Here is an 18,039-nt window from a genome sequence, read left to right on the forward strand (position 1 = left end):
AAATAGGGTCTGACAATCTGATCATGTCTAGAGCTAAAATTGTCCTAAAAGCCTGTATTAACATACCAGCCATCCAAAAGTATCGCTATTAAACAACGTGTAAAGGAATTCATAAAAAACTATTGAACCCCTGGGACTCATTAAGACCTCGCGGGTGTACAGTACCCAATCGGAAGATCCACCGTGCTTCCAACCTCAGGAGTTTACCACCACGATCACCACCCCTAATGGATGCCGGAACATGATCAATCATGCGGTATTTCAAAGTTGTTAATGGGTGGCGATTAAGGGCGAAGTGCCTCGCTACAGGCTGCTCCCCCGTTCCCTTCGTGATGGCCTGTTTAATTGCAGACCTGTGGGCTGCCATGCGCTCCTTGAACATACGTTCAGTTTTACCAATATATGACAGCCCACAGGGACACATGAGCTGGTAAACCACAAATTTTGAGGAACATGTGAGTGTATGATAGATAAACATAGTTTTACCCGATTGGGGATGTTGAAATGTGTCCCCAGGGATCATAAACTGACATGTAGTACATGTACAGCGAATGCAACCCTTTTTATTCTGTAGTAACGGAGGGGTATATTGGGTGACATCAGTTTTAACTAAGATGTCTCTACGGTTTTTATTCCTTTTGTAACAAGACATCAATTTGGTATTTTGCAATCCTAATTCTGGGTCACCCTGAATTATTGGCCACAATTTCTTGGAAATTTGATTAATACCTGGGCTGGCAGCATGATATTGAACTACCCAGGGAATCATAGGGTTACCTGCAGTACGGGTTTTTGAAGGGCTAATAAGTGTGTCTCGGTCTATGCTCAACACCTTATCTTTGGCAGCATGTAACAGCTGCATGGGATAACCCCTTTTGGCAAACTGATCTATCATCACGTCCATTTGGACATTAGCAGTCACTGGATCAGAGGTAATGCGTCTGACCCTCAAGAGCTGAGAAAATGGCAAACCCCTTTTGAGTGGTTGCGGGTGGAAACTCTTGTAGTGTAATACATTATTCCTGTCAGTTTCCTTAGAATATAAAGAAGTTATTAGTTGACCCTGCTGGAGAGAAATCTGTAAGGAGTTTCAGGGTACAGATTTGCAATTATGTTTACAATTATTGCAAATGACATTGCAAAAAAAAATTTTCTTATATGATGGCCAGATTTTCCTGCAACTGAAGGTGTGTGCCATGGGGTCCCCTGTGGCCCCGGCATACTCTAATATATTCATGTTTTTGGTGGAGCAACAGATATTTTTTGCAGACCCCGAGGTAGCGACTAATATACTTTTTTACTGTCGCTACATCGATGACCTGCTATTAATCTGGCAGGGACCTAAGGAATCACTTGAAGAGGTAATACAGGCCCACAATATGCTTCTGCACCCCATTAAATTAACCTATACGATTAGTGATAAGGTCATTAATTATTTAGATGTGCAAATTTCTCTCCAGCAGGGTCAACTAATAACTTCTTTATAGATAAGGTGTTGAGCATAGACCGAGACACACTTATTAGCCCTTCAAAAAGGGTTGCATTCGCTGTACATGTACTACATGTCCGTTTATGATCCCTGGGGACACATTTCAACATCCCCAATCGGGTAAAACTATGTTTATCTATCATACACTCACATGTTCCTCAAGATTTGTGGTTTACCAGCTCATGTGTCCCTGTGGGCTGTCATATATTGGTAAAACTGAACATATGTTCAAGGAGCGCATGGCAGCCCACAGGTCTGCAATTAAACAGGCCATCACGAAGGGAACGGGGGAGCAGCCTGTAGCGAGGCACTTCGCCCTTAATCGCCACCCATTAACCACTTTGAAATACCGCATGATTGATCATGTTCCGGCATCCATTAGGGGTGGTGATCGTGGTGGTAAACTCCTGAGGTTGGAAGCACGGTGGATCTTCCGATTGGGTACTGTACACCCGCGAGGTCTTAATGAGTCCCAGGGGTTCAGTAGTGTTTTATGAATTCCTTTACACGTTGTTTAATAGCGATACTTTTGGATGGCTGGTATGTTAATACAGGCTTTTAGGACAATTTTAGCTCTAGACATGATCAGATTGTCAGACCCTATTTAGCTTGCGGTTGTAGGATGTAGACAGTGGTTATAATGCAGTTGTTATTATCTATCTGGTTTGTACATTTTTGTATTGTTTTGGGATGTGTAGGAGGCTGTCATTGTACACAGCGGTTCTACTATATGATTACTAATTGGATATTGACAATTTATCTCGCCTGGATCCTGGTATTTATACATATAAATTATGAGCAGTATGTCAAAATTTGGGGTATTGGTTGATATATGCCCTGTTTAGGCAAGATATGCCCTAAGATTAATTTTAGCATATATAGTGACATGCATGAGATGCCAGGCGGGTCAATTAGGTTAGTGTCCATTACGGACACACACAGCTAAGTTTCTAGTGAGCTAGTCGCAGTCCGTATGTGTATCCTGTACAACCTCTTGTTCCACATCCACAGCTACCCGCAAGCATGTTAGATGTTTCCATGGTGATGGGGAGCACTTGGGGGAGGTGACGTATCATGACGTCACTCCCGCTGCGCCGGACGGAACAGACGGCGTTCTGACACACACGTGTGGCTCGAGCACAGGGTGATTTACAACCTTTAAAGGGAAGCACATATTGTATGTTTTTTATACCTGAAGAAAATGCCTTAATAAATGTGGCATTGAAACGTTGTCATTTATATTGCCTGTCTGCGAGTTTTGTTATTCAAGTCACCAGGAGTGCCACGTCGTTTGGATGTGTATGTGAGTTTTTACAGAGGCACCCGGTGCAGTAAATCTTTCAATGGAGAGCCGGATTCTATGGAATATATACACTGCGCCTAAATTGTGCCCCCCCTCTCTTTTTTACCCTTTCTGTAGTGCAGGACTGCAGGGGAGAGCCAGGGAGCTTCCTTCCAGCGAAGCCGTGAGGGAATAATGGCGCCAGTGTGCTGAGGGAGCTGGCTCCGCCCCTTTTTCGGCAGGCTTTCTCCCGCTATTTAATCGTTTCTGGCAGGGGTTAATATACACCTATATAGCCTCTGGGGCTATATATGGTGTTAGTTTTGCCAGCCAAGGTGTTATTATTGCTGCTCAGGGCGCCCCCCCCCCAGCGCCCTGCACCCATCAGTGACCGCAGTGTGTGGTGTGCATGAGGAGCAATGGCGCACAGCTGCAGTGCTGTGCGCTACCTTGGAGAAGACAGAAGTCTTCAGCCGCCGATTTTCCGGACCACCTTCTTGTTTCTGGCTCTGTAAGGGGGACGGCGGCGCGGCTCCGGGAACGGACGACGAGGTCGGGTCCTGTGTACGATCCCTCTGGAGCTAATGGTGTCCAGTAGCCTAAGAAGCCCAAGCTACCACCACTTAGGTAGGTTCGCTTCTTCTCCCCTTAGTCCCTCGTTGCAGTGAGCCTGTTGCCAGCAGGTCTCACTGAAAATAAAAAACCTAAACTATACTTTCTTCTAGGAGCTCAGGAGAGCCCCTAGTGTGCATCCAGCTCAGCCGGGCACAGAAATCTAACTGGGGCTTGGAGGAGGGTCATAGGGGGAGGAGCCAGTGCACACCAGATAGTCCTAAATCTTTCTTTAGATGTGCCCAGTCTCCTGCGGAGCCGTCTATTCCCCATGGTCCTTACGGAGTCCCCAGCATCCACTAGGACGTCAGAGAAATTATATTGTGCAATACACTGTAGCTGCCAACATTGGCCTGCATGTGTTCTGCCAGTAACCAGCCACAAGATGTCACTTTCTATTGGCTGGACCACTTACCCACTAAATAACTTGTACTGCCTTTTAATTAATCAGATACCAGAGTTCCAGATCAGGCCAAGGATCAGAGTACAGCCAGATGCGTTACAAATGGGACAAAAGTTAACAAATTACACATAAAAGACTCTGAAAATGATGAGTGGCACACAGATACTAGTTCATATGCCAAGTCACCTGGGCATCAGGGGAGCACACAAACGTGCAGCAATGCACTCACGCCTTAGAAGAGCACCCACTAAAATAAATACAGGCCAAAGTTTAAATGGACCCATATAGGTTAGTTTGGGATGCCGTTAAAATGCCAGGTGTCGGGACCCAGCGTTCAGGAGACCGACACCGGAATTCTGACAGCTGGTATTATACCAACGGACGGAAGCCCGACACCCATCCGGTATTCCCACTTGTTTAGTGGGATCACGCCACCAACAGAGTGGGAACAGAACCTGTGGTGAGCAAAGCGAGCCTAAAGAGTCCCCTCGCCTCGATTCCAGCAGACGGGATGCCGCTGTCAGTATACTGTGATTCTATTGATGCACTCTTGCTGTAGATCATTCCCTCCTGAACAATAAACTCTCTCTGAAGAGCATTGGTTCTTTGTGAACGATTGCACCTATTCATGCTACACTGTACCCGGCAGCTGTCAGAGTTGGCTAGGATTCCTGCAGATCCCACCTGCTCATAGCCCCGGGCAGCTGCCGCTGTTACTGGACGCTGGGATCCCGCCCCCCGTGTGCACTCACCTATCTTGCTGGGTGGGTGCCGCAGCTCGGACGCGGCTGCACACCGCAGGCTACACAGGAAAAGGGGGAAGGCGGCTGCGAGCTTCATGTCGTCTCCGGTCACTGTACAAGCTGCAGCCTGCCACTAGTGCACCATTCGCCCCACATGCGCTACAGCGTCTCCCACTTCTGCTTCCTGGTGCGTCTCCCGCTTTTGCTTCCTGCCGCCTCTCCACGGCCCTAACACCCTCCCCACGTACTGCTGCGCTTCCTCCCACAAGCCTGTCCTGTTACTGCACCCCTGGCCTGCACTAACACACGTTTAGGGATGGCCATCGGTGTGCTGGGGGCGGAGCTATGCTCAGTGTCCCAGCATCTTAAAAAAAAAAAACTTATTCTTTTAGGCCAAGCCATCAGTGGAGAGAAACCATCTGGTTCTCTCCCATCAATGCAAACATAGAAATCATTGATGGTCAATGGCCATCCATACACACGTAACGTTTCCTGGGCTGCGGGGTTAGCTGTGCTTGTGTTCCGACCCACACCTCCATTGGAGGCAATACACCGTGCGGTGGCGGGGTAACACATGTGATATGTTCCATGAGCAATATCTTTGAACGTTTCCCCTTGAACTTCCCAGAGACTCCAGACAGACGATATTGAGCGTCCGCCTAGTGTGGGTACACACTAGGCGACGTGCTCTGTACACGATGTCGCCTAGTGTTTCCCGGGCCGGGGCGGTCGGCGGCCAGGCGTACACACTGAGCAATATGACGTTCATATCACTCAGTGACGTCACGCCGCAGCCGGGCTGTTCAGGTAGCTCTTGGACAACAGTCCAAATTGAGCTGCCTGCACGGCCGACAGAGAGAATTGTTAAAGACCCGCGGGGCCGCGCATCGCTGGTCGGCGGCGGTATACACACTTGTCGAGAAAGTGAGCGACGTCGCTCAGGAAGGGTGAAAATGAGCAACGTCGCTCACAGGGCCGGTGCTAGAGCATAGTTGCCTACCCTCCCTCATTCTGCAGGACACTCCCTGAAATAGTAGCAATCTCCCTCACTCCCTGAATGGTACCTCAATCTCCCTGAAAAAAAAGAAATCATAGATACATACATTTAAATGGTATCATCAGTGCCATTTCCCTGTATTGGTTATAAGGCACAATGATCCCTATGGCTACATGCATTTTAAAGAAGGTTTCTTGTGGCCATTTACAGTATATGGAACCTCTTGTAAAACACAATACACAAACAAATCCTGCAAAATGTAAGAGTCTTTTCTTCAACAAGTAGATCTTACTAACTTTGGGGCTCATTCACATTTGTATGTAAGTCATTTTCATGACACGCCACTCAGATGTAGCAGTACTGATAGGTGTTACTTTCACAATCTCCCTGAAATGCTTTTTCAAAAGTAGGCAAGTATGTGCTAGAGCAGGGGTGGGCAATTATTTCAGCTGGGGGGCCGCTTAACACTTCCAGTGAATAGTCGAGGGCCACACACAAAATATCTTGTAAATCGGGTCTGAACTGCGCATGCACCGCAATGTGTAGGTGCGCCGGTCCGCAGCGTCGGGCAGCGATGGGATGGTACGAACAAAGTGATCGCACGGGCGATCGCAAGGTGATTGAGAGGAAGAGGACGTTTGTGAGTGGCAATTGAGCGTTTTAGAGGAGTGTCCGGAAAAACGCAGGAGGGACCAGGCGTTTGGAGGGAGAGTTTCTGACGTCAGCACTCAGCTCTGGCCCCGATCATCGCACTAGAAGAGTAAGTCCTGGGCTGCGCAGAGACTGCACAAACTTCTGTTTGTGCAGCTCTCTGCAGATGCGATCTCACCCCTGCACAGCGATTTCCCCCTCCCCTGTAGGCAGCGACTACCTGATCGCAGCAGTGCAAAAATCGCCTGCTAGCGATCAGGTCTGAATTAGGCCCATAGTTACGTATATAACTATAAAAACATAGTGTGGATAGATATAGATATATATATACAGATATAAAACTACACAAACATACACCACAATATACATTACATACATAGTTTTTTTACAGGCAAAATCCAAGATGTCTAAAAAAACACAGTAATCCAGTAATACATTTATACATTTTTTTTCTTTAAACAGTGCTGAAAACACCCCCCCCCCCCCCTCGACCCATATAGCAGTCTCTACCCCCCCTTCCCTGCTGGACCCATATAGCAGTCCCTACCCCTCTTCCCCCCCTCCCCTAAACCCATATAGTAGTCCCCCCCCCCCCTCCTAACCCCCCTTCCCTGAACCTATATAGCAGCTTTTAAAGTTAAGCACAGATCCATTTACCTGATCCCCGCTGCCTGATGCCAGATCCCCGCTGCCTGATGCCTGATCCGCTGCCTGCTGCCCGCGGTGCCGCACAGAGTCGCTGCTGCTGCCCGCTCCTGCTGTGGCCCCGCCCCCGTGCCGCCCAGCGCCTGACGTCACAGTGGAAATCCCGGTCAGCAGTGACGTGACCGGGATTTCCTCTGCGGCGCCGCGTCTGGGAGGTACGTAGCGCAATGACGAGCGGCTCAGCCAGTCGGGCCGCTTGTCATTGCACACTGTGTGGGACAGCGGGGCCAGGCAGGATCGGTTCGCGGGCCGCATCCGGCCCGCGGCCGCTTGTTGCCCACCCCTATGCTAGAGTGTTTGGCACCCCCCTGCAAATGATAAATTTGCGCCCTCCCATCCATAAAAAAGGAACAGTGCGCACCACAAAAAGGGGTGTGATCACACAAGGGAGGGGCATGGCCACAATGGTACCCACAATTCAAATAACGCCACATAGTAGTACAATCTTATTCACATTACCCCAAACGTAGTGCTCTTGATTCATATTACACCACATAGTATTCACTTTACACCACACAGTGCTATCCCTTATACACAATGTCCACAGTAGTGCCTCTTATCAGAGGTGTAGCTAGGTGCCATGGTGCCCGGAGCAAGGGTATGTTTCAGAGCCACCTCCTCTGTACTGAATTGGGGGCATGTTACATTTGAAAAGAAAAAGATATTTTAAAATTGGTGACAGGGGCAGTTCTAGACCTTGATGAGCTCAGGGCAAAAATGTCATTTGCTGCCCGCCACTTTCAATATAGGGACAGTGCACGCCGCAGGTGCGCGCAAAAATATAGGGGCCACAGAATAGTACAAATTCACATTACACCGCACAGTTGTGTCCATTAGTCTTATTACACCACACAGTAGTGTCCGTTATTCACATTACACCTCACAGCACCGTCCGTTATTCACATTACACCAGTGCCGTAACTAGGCATTTTAGCGCTATGTGCAAGAAATGACATTGGCGCCCCCCATGTAAGACAGGGGCAGTGCGCGCCGTAGGCGCGTGAAAAATATATAGGGGCGTGGCTTTATGGGGAAGGGGCGTGGCCACAAAATAATAGCAATTCATACTATGGTGCACAGTAGTCTCCATTATTCAAATTACGCTGCACAGTAGCGCCACTACACCAGGTAGAGCCCCTTTTATACATTACAGCAGACAGCGTCCCCCTTTTTACACATTACAGCAGACAGTCCCCCTTTTTACACATTACGGCAGACAGCGTCCCCCTTTTTACACATTACAGCAGACAGTCCCCCTTTTTACACATTACGGCAGACAGCGTCCCCCTTTTTACACATTGCGGCACCCAGTCCCCCTTTTTACACACTGCGGCAGCCAGTCCCCTTTTCACACATTGCGGCAGCCAGTCCCCCTTTTTACACATTGCGGCAGCCCCAGTCCCTCTTTTTACACATTGCGGCAGCCCCAGTCCCCTTTTCACACATTGCGGCAGCCAGTCCCCCTTTTTACACGTTGTGGCAGCCACAGTCCCCTTTTTTACACATTGCGGCAGCCCCAGTCCCCCTTTTTACACATTGCGGCAGCCAGTCCCCTTTTTACACATTGCGGCAGCCCCAGTCCCCCTTTTTACACATTGCGGCAGGCAGTCCCCCTTTTTACACATTGCGGCAGCCGGTCCCTCTTTTTACACATTATGCCCCCTGAGAGAGAGCGAGAGAGAGAGAGAGAGAGAGAGAGAGAGAGAGATATACTTACCATCTCCCCGCTGGCAGTCAGGCTCCTCGTGCAGCTCCCTCTGTGCAGGCATCGGACAAGGAGGAGGAGGGAGGGGGACTGGAGCCGCAGCAGCGCTATTTCATTGGTAGTAAGCGCCGCTGCAGCATCCCCCTCTCCTTCCGTATTGGCTGCCCGGCGCTGCTGTGGATGCTGGGATGGAGGAACCGCATCCCAGCATCCACAGCAGCGCCGGGCAGCCTATACGGAAGGAGAGGGGGATGCTGCAGCGGCGCTTACTACCAATGAAATAGCGCTGCTGCGGCTCCCTGCTCCCCCTCCCTCCTCCTCCTTGTCCGCTGCCCGGCGCTGCTCTGTGCTCTCTTCTCCTTCCACAGCGCGGCGGCGCACGGCGCACACAGCAGAGGCGGCATATAATGAGTCAATTTGACTCATTACATGCCGCTGGCCGTGCGCCCTCAGGGCAACTGCGCTGTGTGCCAAGCCCACTTGGCACACACGTAGTTACGGCCCTGCATTACACTACACAGTAGTCCATCTTCCTTGTTGCCTGCTCCTCCTCGGAACTATGGGAGAGCCGTCATGACGTCTCTCCCATAGCGCACACTGCAAAAGCCGGAAGCCGGAGCTCAGGAGTGAGCTCCGGCTGCCGCTGTGAAGAGGAAGCCGGGCGCCCGCTGGAAATAAAGTCTCAGCAGGCGCCCAGCATCTCCCTGCACCGCCGGCTGACAGAGTGGGTTAGGTGAGCCGGAGGAGACAGAACTAAATGGAACTGACGGAACGCAGTTCCGCCCCGTTCCGGCTCACTTTAACCTCTGCACCCACCCCAATCCCAACACCCAACACCACCCCCGACACCAAGCAATGTTCATGTAAATAAAATGATGTGCCATATTTATAATCATAAATATGTATTTATGTATCTGGTTGGGGACCAAGTTGATAAGCAATAATTTGAAAAACATGTTATCATCAGACGGGAATGAAATAACTCATATGTTCTGAGGTAAAGATGATAAGCTTAGGGACAGCAGCCATGCCTTTGGTTTTCACGTCAGGGAAGTATTTGAATCGAGCAGCCAGCCATGATACTGTACATGTTGGATATTGCACCTCCTAATAATACAGGATAAAAACATTACCATCCTGGATGTCAGTCAAGTCACCTGCAATTAATGAGGGGGGTGAAGTGATTTCTCAGTAAAGGTTTAAATTACACACAAAGCTTAAGATGACTTTGTGCATGAGACAATCCTACTTTCCAGCATGACGTATCATATACCTAAAACATGTTTCTCAATACATCCCACTATGATGAGCCGGGCCGGCGTTACTTCACGTCCGCAGCCTTGGGAAACGCTGAGGACGAGCTGCTGATGGCTCTCCTCACACCTTACCGCACACTGCACCCCACCCCCCTCACACTGCTCTCCTCACACGGTCACAGTACTCATCTCATAACTCATCTCACTGTGCTCACCTCGTGTCTCACATTTCTCCCCCCCCCCCCCCCCCATTTGCTCTGTTTCTACGGTACCACAGCATTCACACACCATCTGACATGCAAGTTCCACACACACCTGGGATTCCTACCTAGGCTACGCCAGCACCAACAGAGACATGCGGCCTGCTGCTGCTCCCAGTCACCATCTGCTGCCAGACTGCCCTGCTGCCTGCTACTCGTCTCGATATCTCCCTTGGCGCTCCCCTGCTTCCTTTCACTCACGTGACACCGACACGTCATGGCCGCCCGCATCCCCTATGTGCGCGCTGCATGCACCGCCGCACGCACCGCTGCCGCCCCCAGCAGTCCGACTGGTTTGTGGGTTGGTGGAGGCGGAATCCCCTTATTCCGGGAGAATCCCGGAATCCGGGAGAGGAGAAAAGCCTCCTGGAGGCTTGCCACCAAATCCTGGAGAATCCAGGAAATCCGGGAGAGGTGGCAACCCTACATGTTACATGGTTATGTGCACGACCATGGTGTGTATAGGGCTTTGAGACAGCTGACTGGATATGAGCTGGGATAGTGGTGAGTCAGCACAAGAGGCTCTGGGCAGGCAGCAGCAATTCTACAGAGGGAGGAGTGGAAGTGAGCTCCTGCAGCAGCACACTCACATTAACAACACTGGGAGCCGCAGCCAGAGCCGGATTAAGGCTTTGGGGGGACAGGGGCACTTAAGACGGGGGGGGGGGCCTAAAGTTTTAACTTGCTTGCTAATATATCTGGTCGCACATACATGTCCACAGTGACGTGCAATTCTAAAATACCTATATACCTATCTATATACATGCATGCATACGTATATAATAATTGAGTCCGCAGTGCGTCATGTCTCTGAGAATGAGGCGGAATGAGGTCAGCCAACGAATGGAGGTTGGACAGAGGATGGGATGGTGGAGGCAGGTATGGGATAGGACCTGACGGGCTAGCCTTTGCTCCCTATGCGTATCAATGAGGCTTGGTCACCCATGAACCTGTTGCTGGTTCACTATTTGTACTTTCTTGGACCACTTTTGGTAGTCGCTGGCCCATTTTCCTACTTCCCTCACAAACCGGCAGGATGTAGTGACAACCGAGTTCGGCGGCTGTGTATGATGCCGGACAAACTTGTGCGTGTTTTTTTTTTTTAATGGGCAATCACTTACAAGGCAAACCATGAACCCCTACAAACATATTATCTGTAATCCAGTGCCCTCCATGGAAGCTCCCTAGTCTAGATCCCGATATACAGCTTACAGATTCGGCGGCACTCGGATAAAATGATGGACCCACACAAGTTTCGCTGATTTATTTCAGCATTTTCAGGAAAAAATGAAATAAATCAGTGAAACGTTGAATCTGTAAGCTGTATTTCGGGCTCCAGAATAGGGAGATTCCACGGAGGGCACTGGAGTACAGGTAATATGTTTGTAGGAGTTCATGGTTTGCCTTGTAAGTGATTGGCCATTTAAAAAAAACTGCACAAGTTCGGCCGGCATCCTACACAGCCGCCGAACTTGGTTGTCACTATATCCTGCCCGATGTGCTGGAAGTAGGAAATACGTTGCATCCAGAGACAGCTGTGCCAGCGTTTTTGATATGATCATTGTATGTTATTATTTATTTATTTATTAACAGTTTTCTTATATAGCGCAGCAAATTCCGTTGCGCTTTACAATTGGAAATAACAATGATATAACAAAACTGGGTAATAACAAACAGTCATAGAGGTAGGAAGGCCCTGCTCGCAAGCTTACAATGGGGGTCATTCTGAGTTGATCGTAGCTGTGCAAAATTTTGCACAGCTACGATCATCTTTCCTGACATGCGGGGGGGACGCCCAGCAGGGGGCTAGTCCGCCCCTCCTCGCAGAAGTGCAAAGGCATTGCACAGCGGCGATGCCTTTGCACTTCAGGAGTAACTCCCGGCCAGCGCAGCTTTAGCGTGCTGGCCAGGAGCTACTCCTCGCTCCCTGGCCCACAGCGGCTGCGTATGATGTCACGCAGCCACTGCGGCCCGCCCTCCGTTTGGTCCGGCCACGTCTGCGTTAGCCATACCGTGCCTACGAAACGGCGGCTAAACGCTGCCGTTTCGCCCCCTCCCGCCCATCGATCGCCTCTGCCTGTCAATCAGGCAGAGGCGATCGCTATCCTGCTACGGCCTTCCGCCGTCCTGCATGCGCAGGCGCACTACGGCGCCGGCGCATGCGCAGCAGGGACCCATGCGCTCTGCTGCGTTAAAACGCAGCGTGCGAACGGGTCGGAATGACCCCCAATGTGTGTTAACCATTATGTTGTATTGATTTTAACTGGTTATATCTTTAAGGTGTAACTAATAAATTATCTTATATATCAATTACGTAAGCGCTCCCTTGATATATTTTCAATATCTCATATTTCAAGTAGGAAAATGGGTCAGCGACTTAGTGACTTTGATAAGGCCCAAATTGGGATGGCTAGATGACTGTGTCAGAGCATCTCCTAAACGGCAGGTCTTCCATGTTCCCAGTATGCAGTGTTTAGTACCTACCAAAAGTGGTCCAAGAAAGGACAAATGGTGAACCGGCAACAGGTTCAACAACTAAGCCACACCCCCTGACGAAGTCCAAACTGTTAAAATGCGTTGGGCGTGGCCTGTAAACGCTGGACGTGGTGACGTCTTTTCTCTTGCTCTGGAGTGCGGGAGATACGAACGGTGTACCTGCTACATACAAGCCGCGCTGATCCGGGACTGACGGCTGTCCGGAGTCTAGATGTCTGGAGCTTGAGGCTTTTATTCCTAAACTGAGATGTATGTGAGATATTACTTTTTATAAAGGTGTTTTTCTGAAATCTACTCACAGCTATGCGGCGCAGCAGATTGGTGAATAAGATCCAATCTGCGGCGGGGGCCGCAGAGAGTCGGAGAGGGGGGCCCGGGTTACTTACCCCCAGTGTCCCCCCCTTAATCCGGCTCTGTCCGCAGCTCCCGCAGTGGATTGAGAGACACGCTGGGGGCTGCAGAAGCGATTCCGTACAGTGCAGTGTAAAAAAAAAAACTTAAAATGCCCGCCGTTGGGGAGACAGGCGCTAGAGGTCAAATGTGACCACTGGGGTCTGTCTCCTCCTTGGCGGCGGCCATTTTTGGTGGGAGTTTTTTTACACTGCACTGTACGGAAGCGCTTCCGCAGCCCCCAGCGCAAGCAGTAACTGGGGTAGCGGCTGGTTCCATGTGTGCTCCTGATTGTCCATGGGTGCTCGGGCTTGGGAGCACCCACAGAATCGGCGCCTATGGCCGAATGTAATGTTGTCTAATTTGCCCAACGTGCGGGTTGCCGGCATGTTTTTCAAAGGGGCAGTCATAACAAGGCATAACTATGCTTTGTAAATGACTGTTCCTTTAAAAAAACGTCCGAACAGGGGCGAACTCAGATGGTATTACATTCGACCCCCAGTGTGCACTCCATATCCCCCTGTGCCTGAAAAGGGAGTGTGGCCTAACATAAATAAAATAAAGAAGCCCAAACATAAATAAACCCAATTGCATCACGCCGGGGGCATGCCCAGCATCCCTGGAGACTACTGCTTGCACTTTCAGCTTCTCCTCTGTGACAGGAGCCAAGTGCTGAAGGAATGTCACATTGCAGCACCTGACTCCAGTCACTGCAGAGGAGACAGTATTTTGGTGTCACCCCCAGGGGTGTATCTAGGGGTCCGAGCACCCCTGGCAAAGTAGGGACAGGCGCCCCCCTCCTCCCCCCGTTATTGACTATGCCAGTCGCTAGTGTCTTGCGTCTTTGTGAAGCCAGGAGTGCCGCACCTGTAGAGTGATATGAAAACAGTATTGTGAGGGCACCGGCTGCATGCATGCATTTTTTAAGGGAGTGCAGTCCTTTTGCAGTATATATATATATATATATATATATATATATACTTAATATCTCTCTCTCTATCTATCTATCTATATATATATACTTATATATACACACACTGTATAGGCAAGCTTACAATCTATCTATATATCTATATATCTATACATCTCTCTCTCTATATATATATATATAAAAAGGTAATCCTTTGTCCGGCACTCTTCATGTGATTTTACAACAGCATGCTCCGGTGCCTTGCCATCCACAATAATGTAGCAAACCCAATAAGGCTGGCACTCATGGAGACTCAATCAAAACTGACACAGTAGCTTGTGCCCATGGGCCCATGCGTGCCAGCCTTATTGGGTTTGCTATATATATATATATATATATATATATCTATATACACACACATTTCTCTTTGAAGAGGAGGCACCTGTGTTCCCGACGATGTCTCCCCTCCCATGGCAGTTCTTCACACACAGGGATGCCCGGCAATGACCACAGAAGGCAGCAGCAACTATCAGGGGCGTAACTAGACCTTGGTGGGCCCCATAGCAAAATTTTGAAAGAGTCCCCCAGCATTCCGCAAGAACGAGGGGGATTTTGGGGTCAGAAAAGTAGAGGGGGAGGGATCTGACAGAATAGATAGGGGTAGAGAGCAGGTGATAGGCACATGGGGGAGGGCTAGGTAAAGAGCAGGTGAGAGGCACACAGGGGAGGGCTAGGGAGAGAACAGGTGAGAAGCACACATAGGGAAAGAGGAGGTGAGAGGCACATGGGGGGAGAGCTAGGAGAGCAGGTAAGAGGCACATGGGGAAGAGCTAGGGAGAGAGCAGGTGAGAGCTAGGGAGAGAACAGGTGAGACGCACACAGTGGGAGACAGCAGGTGAGAGGCACATGGGGGAGGGCTAGGGAGAAAGCAGGTGAGAGGCACATGGGGGAGGGCTAGGGAGAGAACAGGTGAGAAGCACACATAGGGAGAGAGGAGGTGAGAGGCACATGGGGGGAGAGCTAGGAGAGCAGGTAAGAGGCACATGGGGGAGGGCTAGGGAGTGAGAAGGTGAGAGGCACATGGGGGAGGGCTAGGGAGAAAGCAGGTGAGAGGCACATGGGGGAGGGCTAGGGAGAGAACAGGTGAGAAGCACACGGGGGGAGAGAGCAGGTGAGAAGCACACAGGGGGAGAGAGCAGGTGAGAGGCACATGGGGAGGGCTAGGGAGAGAGCAGGTGAGAGGCACATGGGGAGGGCTAGGGAGAAAGCAGGTGAGAGGCACATAGGGGAGGGCTAGGGAGAGAACAGTTGAGAAGCACACATAGGGAGAGAGGAGGTGAGAGGCACATGGGGGGAGAGCTAGGAGAGCAGGTAAGAGGCACATGGGGGAGGGCTAGGGAGTGAGCAGGTGAGAGGCACATGGGGGAGGGCTAGTGAGAAAGCAGGTGAGAGGCACATGGGGGAGGGCTAGGGAGAGAACAGGTGAGAAGCACACAGGGGGAGAGAGCAGGTGAGAAGCACACATGGGGAGAGAGCAGATGAGAGGCACATGGGGAGGGCTAGGGGGAGAGCAGGTGAGAGGCACATGGGGAGGGCTAGGGAGAAAGCAGGTGAGAGGCACATAGGGGAGGGCTAGGGAGAGAACAGGTGAGAAGCACACAGGGGGAGAGAGCAGGTGAGAGGCACATGGGGAGGGCTAGGGAGAGAGCAGGTGAGAGGCACATAGGGGAGGGCTAGGGAGAGAACAGGTGAGAAGCACACAGGGGGAGAGAGCAGGTGAGAGGCACATGGGGAGGGCTAGGGAGTGAGCAGGTGAGAGGCACATGGGGAGGGCTAGGGAGAGAGCAGGTGAGAAGCACACAGGGGGAGAGAGCAGGTGAGAGGCACACGGGGGAGGGCTAGGGAGAGAACAGGTGAGAAGCACACAGGGGGAGAGAGCAGGTGAGAGGCACATGGGGAGGGCTAGGGAGAGAGCAGGTGAGAGGCACATGGGGAGGGCTAGGGAGAGAGCAGGTGAGAGGCACATGAGGGAGGGCTAGGGAGTGAACAGGTGAGAAGCACACAGGGGGAGAGAGCAGGTGAGAGGCACATGGGGGAGGGCTAGGGAGAGAGCAGGTGAGAGGCACATGGGGAGGGCTAGGGAGAGAGCAGGTGAGAGGCACATAGGGGAGGGCTAGGGAGAGAACAGGTGAGAAGCACACAGGGGGAGAAAGCAGGTGAGAGGCACATGGGGAGGGCTAGGGAGTGAGCAGGTGAGAGGCACATGGGGAGGGCTAGGGAGAGAGCAGGTGAGAAGCACACAGGGGGAGAGAGCAGGTGAGAGGCACACGGGGGAGGGCTAGGGAGAGAACAGGTGAGCAGCACACAGGGGGAGAGAGCAGGTGAGAGGCACATGGGGGAGGGCTAGGGAGAGAGCAGGTGAGAGGCACATGGGGGAGGGCTAGGGAGAGAGCAGGTGAGAGGTACATGAGGGAGGGCTAGGGAGTGAACAGGTGAGAAGCACACAGGGGGAGAGAGCAGGTGAGAGGCACATGGGGAGGGCTAGGGAGGGAGCAGGTGAGAGGCACATGGGGAGGGCTAGGGAGAGAGCAGGTGAGAAGCACACAGGGGGAGAGAGCAGGTGAGAGGCACATGGGGGAGGGCTAGGGAGAGAACAGGTGAGAAGCACACAGGGGGAGAGAGCAGGTGAGAGGCACATGGGGGAGGGCTAGGGAGAGAGCAGGTGAGAGGCACATGGGGAGGGCTAGGGAGAGAGCAGGTGAGAGGCACATGAAGGAGGGCTAGGGAGTGAACAGGTGAGAAGCACACAGGGGAGAGAGGAGGTGAGGCACACAGGGGGAGAGCTAGAGAGAGAGCAGGTGATAGGCACATGGGAGAGGCCTAGGGAGAGAACAGGTGAGAAGCACACGGGCAGAGAGGAGGTGAGAGGCACTCGGGGGGAGAGGCACATGGGGAGGGCTAGGGAGAGAGCAGGTGATAGGCACACAGGCGGAGAGAGGAGGTGAGAGGCACACGGGGGGAGAGCTAGGGACAGAGCAGGTGAGAGGCACATGGGGGAGAGATAGGTAGAGAGCAGGTGAGAGACCTACACAGGGGTTGTAATAAGTCCCTATCTCTACTCTGCGGTGGTGGTGTGTGCTGATGCATGGGTTCCCGTCCCTGCTCAAACATGTCTCATCCATGCGGTGGTGGTTTCCAGCCTGAGAACAGTTTGCACTTGTTGCAATGTGCGTCATGACGTCATAACGCCGTTTCGCACTTTACATGCGAATACACTGGGAGGAGCCACATCCGCCTAGCAGCAGTAATGATTGAGCAGTCTGGCAGTATTTACAGAGTAACACAAGCTGCCGGCTCTGCTGACTTGCATGTCGCAGCTAGAAAGCCCTCTATGTGCGGTGCTCTACTTTGCTATGTAACTTGCGTACTTATAGGGCTGCCCCTGGGTAGGGGGTGCTGTGGGACCCTTCCCTACATAGGTAGAACCCCCAGGTGACAGCCAGGATCCAGGCTGTGATGTTAGTTTTCATTATGTACTGCTGTGGAACTACAAGTCTCAGCATGTTCCATATATACTGCTGGGACTTGCAGTCCCACAACATAGAGGAATAGGCTGTAACATGAGGGAGATGGATCATGGATTTCTGGCTGGGATGAGGCCAGGTATGTGGGGTGGTCCCTGGTGACTGACCTTTTATAGGGCAGCGATGGTTCGGATAGTGACTGCCGTAGAGTGCCTTTCCCGGCCGGCTCTCCCGCAGCTGCAGCTCCCCATGGCCGTTTTGTTGAACACTTTGAAGATGTCCCCTGGAAGGGTATGATGACGTAACGCGCTGCACTGAGGAGCGCACTTGCAGCGGAGGAGAGAAGGGCATTCTGCTTGCTGAAGAGCAGGCACAGCCTCCTCCTCCGTGAGGACCGTGACAAGCTTCTACTGCTGCCGGGTGATGCCTCCACACGCCCATAGTGATGTCACTGAGCGGCGCATCCCGGACGGCCTGGCAGGTAGAGAGGGGGGGCGCGGGGATCTACAGCACGGCACCTGACCACCAAGGCTGCCTGTACAGCAGCTGCAGTATCGCGACTAACTTGGTGTAGGGGGAGGGGGAGCGGCGGGTCCCGGGGCACTGTGACACCCTG

At 51.6% G+C, this 18,039-nt stretch overlaps 1 protein-coding gene across 2 annotated transcripts in view; it reads right to left on the bottom strand.

Annotated features, from left to right (window-relative positions):
• PCYOX1 (prenylcysteine oxidase 1) overlaps positions 1-17,775 on the bottom strand; it is a 56,415-nt gene extending 38,640 nt beyond the window's left edge. Inside the window, exon 1 of one of the 2 annotated variants that reach the window (XM_063932087.1) lies at positions 17,591-17,775. In XM_063932087.1, coding sequence (XP_063788157.1) covers positions 17,591-17,774 — 184 coding nt within the window. In that variant the 5' untranslated portion in view covers position 17,775. Of the gene's footprint in view, positions 1-4,538; positions 4,842-17,590 lie in introns of those variants that run through there. The other variant, XM_063932086.1, reaches the window with a different exon arrangement.
• Between the last annotated feature and the right edge of the window lie 264 nt (positions 17,776-18,039).

The sequence above is a fragment of the Pseudophryne corroboree genome, chromosome 6 (assembly GCF_028390025.1).
Source record: "Pseudophryne corroboree isolate aPseCor3 chromosome 6, aPseCor3.hap2, whole genome shotgun sequence".
NCBI lineage: Eukaryota > Metazoa > Chordata > Amphibia > Anura > Myobatrachidae > Pseudophryne > Pseudophryne corroboree.